This window comes from Monodelphis domestica, chromosome 8 (genome assembly GCF_027887165.1).
Source record: "Monodelphis domestica isolate mMonDom1 chromosome 8, mMonDom1.pri, whole genome shotgun sequence".
Taxonomy (NCBI): domain Eukaryota; kingdom Metazoa; phylum Chordata; class Mammalia; order Didelphimorphia; family Didelphidae; genus Monodelphis; species Monodelphis domestica.
This window is the reverse complement of record NC_077234.1, coordinates 21,873,785-21,880,791: the sequence shown is the minus strand read 5'-3', so window position 1 is coordinate 21,880,791 and position 7,007 is coordinate 21,873,785. Positions and strand designations below refer to the sequence as shown.

Here is a 7,007-nt window from a genome sequence, read left to right as displayed (position 1 = left end):
CTAGACTCTGCCCCACGCCATGTCAAAATCCTTGGTTTCCTTTCTAATCCATGTATGTGCTTTATTTTATCCATTTACAAACATTATTCTGAGATGGAGTCTGCCAAATGGGTCCAAACCACCCCAAAAGGTGAAGCCTCCCCACAAGTATGGAGTGAGGCCTAAGCAGAGGGGCTCCCTTCGTAAGAGGCGGCTTTTCCCTCCTGGACCTCTTCAGGGCAGGGGCATTCAGGACTCAGGCTGAGCTAGTTGAGCATTTCTGGGTGGGAGGCTCCGCGACACTGGCGAGCCAAAGCACTGCTCTCCAAAGGCAGTTAGTTCTCCCAAGTGCCTGGCACTTCATGTTTATTGATTGATTGACTGACTGACTGACTGCCTGCCTTCTCTGACTCAAATTTTGGCATCGCGGAAGAACGAGGCAGCGCCTTTCCTGGAGCATGGCACTACCATGCTCTTATTCACTCATAAAAGAGTTCAGCCTTTGGGCTTCAGGATTGATTGGGTGGTTGATTATTCACCGCTCCTGGCTCGCGGCACCTCCACCCCTAGGACAGGCTGGCAAGACCAAGCGCCCATAAAACACTATTTGCCTATGATCAGGTCAACAAAGGCAAAGTATAAATGGACAAAGGTCCCCCTTGGGAGCCCGCGGCAGCTTCTCTCTTCCCTTCCTGGCCTTTTGCTTGGGGATCCGAAGGCTGCGCTTCCCCACGCAGAGCCTGGGAAAGCTCCGAATGGGTATCTCGAGCTCCCAACCCTCCAGGCTCAAGCCTGCCCGAGTCCTGCTCTTGGGCCTGGATTCTTCAGGGAAATCCACGATCCTTTACAAGCTAAAACGCATCAAGGACTTCACCACCTTCCCCACTGTCGGCTTCAACGTGGAGATGATAGAGACGGAGAAAAACCTCAGCCTCACCGTCTGGGATGTCGGGGGGCAGGAACGGATGAGGAGGCTCTGGGGCCACTACTGTGAGAACACGGACGTCCTGGTGTACGTGGTGGACTGTGTGGATCATCGGCACCTGGAGGACTCCCGCAGAGAATTCGAGCTGATCTTAACAAATGAGCACATCCGGCACATCCCGGTGGTGCTGCTGGCCAACAAACAAGACCTGCCTGGAGCCCTCACGGCCGAGGATGTCACCAGGAAATTCCGCATGAAGAAACACTGTGGTGACCGGAACTGGTACGTCCAGCCCTGCTCGGCCACCTCGGGGGAAGGCTTGGCTCAAGGCTTCAGGAAAGTGACCGAGTTCGTCAAAAGCGGCAGGAAGGCCAGAGAAGCAATAACTTGGGACTTTTTCAAGCAGAATTAAGGCTGCAAAGGGGTGAACAGTTCCCTCTAGGGACGAGCTTTAAGGAGGTTCCGGTTCAACTTATTGTACTTCTTTTGAAAAGAAGATTCCAGGGGGCATCTGGGTGGTTCGGTGGATTGAGAGGCAAGCCTAGAGACTGGAGGTCCTGGGTTCAAATTTGACCTCGGACACTTCCTAGCTGTGTGACCCTGGGCAAGTCACTTGACCCCCATTGCCTAGCCCTTACCACTCTTCTGTGAAGAAAGAGAGAGGGAGGGAGGGAAGGAGAGAGAGAGAAGATTCCTTGTTTCAATGGATGACTTGCTGGGGAGAAAGGGAGAAAGTATATATTTATAAATAAGCTATTTAAAAACCCGAACCCAAACCATTTTAGAGCTTTGTGGAAGGATGAGATCATGTCGAAGCTGGTTGAAGAACTGTGCGTGGTGATCCAGGAATTTAAACTGGAAAACACTAAAGCTACTTTCAAAAGCTATTCATTCAATAGCATTTATTAATCGCCGGCTGAGGTTCTGGGCATTAGGGACACAAAAGAAGAGTCTCTGCCTTCAAGAAGCTCATTTCTCTATCTGCATAGACGAAGAAGTGGCACGGGTGCAGAGCAAGCACTCGGGGAGTTACTCTGTTCCCCCTCTTCTCAGCACCCGAGGACGTTTTCTGCATGCCCCATCCCCCCTGTCCAACCAGGGAAAGCAAACACTTTCTCTCTCAACTCTCTTCGGGAATCTCGGGGCTCACAGACAGCTTGAATTTGCCCTCTGGGCATTCACTCAAAAAAGGCTCGCTAATCCGGAGTGTCCTGCTTAGATAAATCATTGCAAAGATATATATACAAACCGATTGGGGTGGGGGTGGGGGTGGGCCAGCAGTTGTTGACTGGGAATAGGGTCCGGAAGCCTTTTGTAGGAAATGGAAGCTTTGACTGAATCCTGAAGAAAGGGAGGGATTCTAAGAGATTAGGACAAGAGGGAGAGCACTCTGGGCATCTCGGGTGGGATTTGGGTGAGGGGAAGGAGGGGAGGGGACCTGTCCAGAGAAGAGGGAACAGAGCAAATTAGCTGTTTAGTTTTTCCCAGTCAGAGCAGAGGAATGTCAGTGAAACCAGCAAGTTGTCTGTCTGGCGAGCGTTGGCGGTTTTCTATTGTTACTATCATTTGCAAACTTTTCCGTGGCTTTTATTTTTTGACGTAAGGACTCGGCACACTCTGGTTAGAGGGTTTCTATTTTTAACCCCGTTGTTTAGTGCCGTTGGATGGTTTGAAAGGAGAAATGAAAAGGAGGATTTGGTACAGCCCATAAGCCTCTTAGAATGGGTCCAACGTTCCCTCGCCGGACGGAGTAATTTATGGCTTTCTCACTTGTCTGTGGCCACTGCTGCATTGTTTCAGAACCCTCTCCGGGATCCTCTTTCAGAATAAGGGCAGCCCTGAGATTCGGGGCTCATTTTCCCATCCACATCCATGAAATGTATGGGGGATGGGAACCAGGGGTGAAGGGGAAATGTGCTGGCAATTTTGAATCGGCATCCCCACCAAAGCCCCCGGCTCGGGTACCTTTCACCTGGATCCCAGCCAAGCTCGCTGGAAGGGCGGCTGCCCAGAATTTCCTACCTTAGTTTCAAGCCAATTAAACCCAGGTTATTTATTGCCCAGGGGCTACTCTGGGGCGGTTGGGTTTGCTGACTCATACCCTAGCGCTTAGGGGGTTGTTTCACAGGCTTCTGGCACCAGCCTCGGCTTGGAGACTGGACCGGAGCCAGGCAGGCTGTTTGAGAATACAGCCACCCATGGGATCTGCTACCGCCTCAGAGTTCTCTCTCAAATCCGGAAAATCTTGGGAGGATTAGGTCAGTTCCAGGATAATCTAGGACTTCTAAATCAATTCACTGGAGAAGAGGGAGAGGAATAAGAGCAGGTAAGAGAAGGAAATTTAGCTTGAACTGGAATTCACCCAAGCGTGACTCACAACCATCCCAGAGGCCCTGGAACTAACTTCTTCCCCCAGGGCTTCTTCCTACTAGATCCCAGATCAGAGGACTAGAGTCCTGCCTCTTAGGTAAGTAATGAAAATATTATTATGTCCATTTCACAGATGAGGAAAATGAGGCTCAGAGAGATTAAGAATCTCCCCACAGACAGAGCCAGTACCTAAACCCAGGTTGCCCTTTGCTGCCTGAATTGCACTCTATCTTTGGGCAACTATGACCCCTCCAGGTCTTGGGTTCAAATTACTATTTCCTCCACCTGTGTTTTTAATTATGTTGTCCCCAAGTGTACTATCTTAGCCTTCTTATAGAATCACTGAGCATTAGAGCTGGAAGAATCCGGAGAAATCATGTAGTCCAAATTCCTCTTTGTACAGGTAAGGAAACTGAGTCAGAGAGGGATTAAAAGATCACTCAAACTCTGGGATTTGGACCAGGGCTTCTGGTTCTAAATGCCTATTATGCTGGGATAAAGTCTAAGCTTAAGCTTCCAGAAATTCAGAAAGATTTCACTGAATCTTAGCATTGGAGGTAGCATGCTGGACCTGGAGTTGGGGACGGTGGATTTGAATCTCACCCTTCCTTAATGGTGGCCACCAGCAAATTACTTATCTTGTGTGAGCCCCAGCTCCCTCCTCAGTGAGAAAAGCACCTATCTCCCCAAGCTTCTTGTAAGAATAGGTGTCGGACTGTAGGTAAAGCACTTTGCAAACTTCCCCCTTTCTTTTCCTTCTGCTGCTGCCACGATGCTGCTATCAGAGCTTCCCAGCCAAACACCCCATGATGCCCAAGGCTCCCAGTTTTGCCCCCGTGATGGAGGGGAGGAGGATGGGCAAGGTGACGGTACACCTGACCACAGGTGTCTTACCATCTGTTGGCATTTCACAGTTCTCTTACCTCACTTAGCTAGGTAAGTCCACAGCTGAAGTGAGATGTTTCTTAAGAGTTTTCATATGATTAGCGCTTCTGGATTTTCTAATAAATATTGACAATCTCAGAAAATCGTCCCTTCTCTTTGGACTAGTTCTTTGGTGTGCGTGCATGCACACACACACACACACACACACACACACACACACACACACACACACACACACACACACACACAGTCTCCCCCACTTCCACTGAAAGTCTTTATCTGTTTGCTTTTAAACCCAAAGCCCTCATTGGAAAGTCAAGGAGATGGGCAGGGAGAGAGGACTTGGAGCCTGAGGACCTGGGTCGAACCCTAATTCTGACACTACTTGCTGGACCTCAGGAAGTCTTTCTCTGTGAAATGAAGAGATTGGACTAGCTGGCCTCTGAAGCTCATTCCAAATCTCAGTTTATGAATCAGTGATTCTATGAAAGATTCATCCACATTTTTTTCTCTTTTAGAGCTCATCCCAAACTTTAGAATGTCCAGGTCTTGGAATCTCCCCACTCCACCACTACCTCCCCCAACCCCCAGCCCTAAACCAGATTGGTCTCCTTTCACTGCCTATTTACAGTCCTCTCCTTTGCTGGTAGCTCCCTGGAGTTGCTCCTCCCATCCCATCACGTTGTACCTGGATATGAGGTCCTGGGTTCAAATTTGACTTCAGACACTTCCTGTGTGACCCTGGGCAAGTCATGTAGCCCCCATTGCCTAGCCTTTACTATGCTTCTGCTTTAGAACTATTACATAGTATTGATTCTAAGATGGAAGGTAAGGGTTTTTTTTTTTAAATATCTATTTCATCAAATCACTTTTACCAAAGTCATTTCTTTAGAAAGTATTTAATAGCTGTGATAATAGAAAGCATAGCACTAGGTGCTGAAGGGGATAGAGTGCTGTGCCTGGAGTCAGGAAGACCTGAATTCAAATGTGGACTCAAATCCTTACTAGGTGTGTGACCCTGGGCAAGTCACTTAACCCTGTTTGCCCCAGTTTCCTCATTTGTAAAATGAGCTGGAGAAGGAAATGGCAGACCACTCCAGTGTCTATACCAAGAAAACCCTAAAGGAGTCACAAAGAATGAGACATGACTCAAAAAACAGCAGAAACTATAGGATGGTGAGAATTTTGCTCTTGATTGTCTCTAAGGGCAATTCACTCATAACAAGAAGCAGAAGATAACAGCTTTAGAATTAGAAGGAACCTCAGAGATCATCTCATCCAATCTCTTCATTTTACAGATGAGGAAACTGAGGCCCAGGGAGGAAAAGTGGTTTACCCATCATTATAACATTAGAGGCGGAATTTGACCTGAAGTCCTCTGACTCCACAATCACTATACCTAGCTGTCTCTCTCTTTCTGGCCTGGTTAATTTAGGAATATGGGGTGTTTTGACAAAGGATACCCAATTTGTTATAGATAGCCATCATCTTCATTACTTCCCTCTACCCTGCTCTGCCTTAGTCCTCTCTGTCTGTCTCTCTGTCTCTTTCTCTCACTCCCTCTCTCTGTCTCTGTCTGTCTGTCTGTCTGTCTCTCTCTCTCTCTAGCAGGTAACTTCATTGATCTCTACCTTGTTAATAAGATGGACACTGGTCTGGGAGCAATGAGAGAATCAAAGGAGCCCTAGCTGTGGACTCGGGAAGTCCAGGTACAGGCCTGCCTGAGAGAGCCTGTAATCTAAAGAAAAGGTCTGGACTCTTTCTTGTTATTTCTGACACTTTATGTCTCCACCTTAGAAAGAATCTCTTAAAGGTTAGATTTGGCTCATATGTCAGGCCCACTGAAAGTGAATAGCAGAAAGATATTCATTCTATAATCTAGATCAGATATAGGACAGCTATTTTTTTCCTAGACCCAAAAGACATTCTTAGAACATAAAAATTTCCAAGTATGCATTGCCAAAGACTTAAAATACCAAATAGTAAGTCATAATTTCTATTATACTTTTCTTAGGAAATTGACTCTTCAAACATTAAAGCATGAGACATTTTGTAGACCTTCTATCCATGTTCCTATTTCCTGGCAAGCTAGGTGATGGCTTGGGCTCTATCTCCACTAATGGCCATTTTCTCTTCCAAGAAACATTTGTTGTAGCTTCAGGGGGAAATCCCACACTGCAGCTGGCACCAACTGAAGGTCTCTGAGGCCTGTGATGTCTCCAAATCTTGAGATTGCCTCCAAGGCTGGAAACATTCATTTAGGATCACCATTTGGAAACCTTTACTTGGTGAAAGAAATCCAAGAAGAAAGAGCAGCAGAGAGGCCCAAGATTCAGGCCAATGGTCACATCCAGCCTTCCATAGCTTCGGGGATGGAGATGTGTAAGAAGGGTTCCCAGTGGCATCACATACTTATAGAATGCCCCAGGGCAGCCACTCCTTTGAAGGTCTACTGAATAGTCTGATTCTTCTGCTTCTGGGGCCATTCCTGTTTAACTCTCCCTACCTTCATCTCTGCTGCTGTCACAGAGAACAAAGAAAGGATTGTTGCATTATCTCAAAGTCCTTCAATGCTATATTTCCTCCTCCCCGAACCCCTGGAAGTGTTCTGTGGAACTGGGTCCACACATGCTCTCTGGTATATCCTTTCAGCTCTAGAATGAAGTCACTAGGACTTCCCCAGAGGGCAATAACAGCCTAGTTATCAAAGTCCCTTCAAACATAAAGGAAAGGAAAAGGCTCCTCCCACCACCATGACTCACTCTTCTCTCTCTCTCTCTCCATCTACCTTTTGGTTGTCCTGCCCTTGACCCATATTGCATGAGCTGCTAAATATTAACACACCTAC

General features: G+C 47.4%; 1 protein-coding gene across 1 annotated transcript; it reads left to right on the top strand.

Moving 5' to 3' along the window:
* The first annotated feature begins 594 nt into the window (after window positions 1–594).
* ARL14 (ADP ribosylation factor like GTPase 14) lies at window positions 595–4,302 on the top strand. Its single transcript, XM_056806950.1, has one exon. It carries the CDS (start codon window positions 735–737, stop codon window positions 1,314–1,316), a length of 582 nt encoding a protein of 193 aa, XP_056662928.1. The 5' UTR covers window positions 595–734; the 3' UTR covers window positions 1,317–4,302.
* Window positions 4,303–7,007: the final 2,705 nt, after the last annotated feature.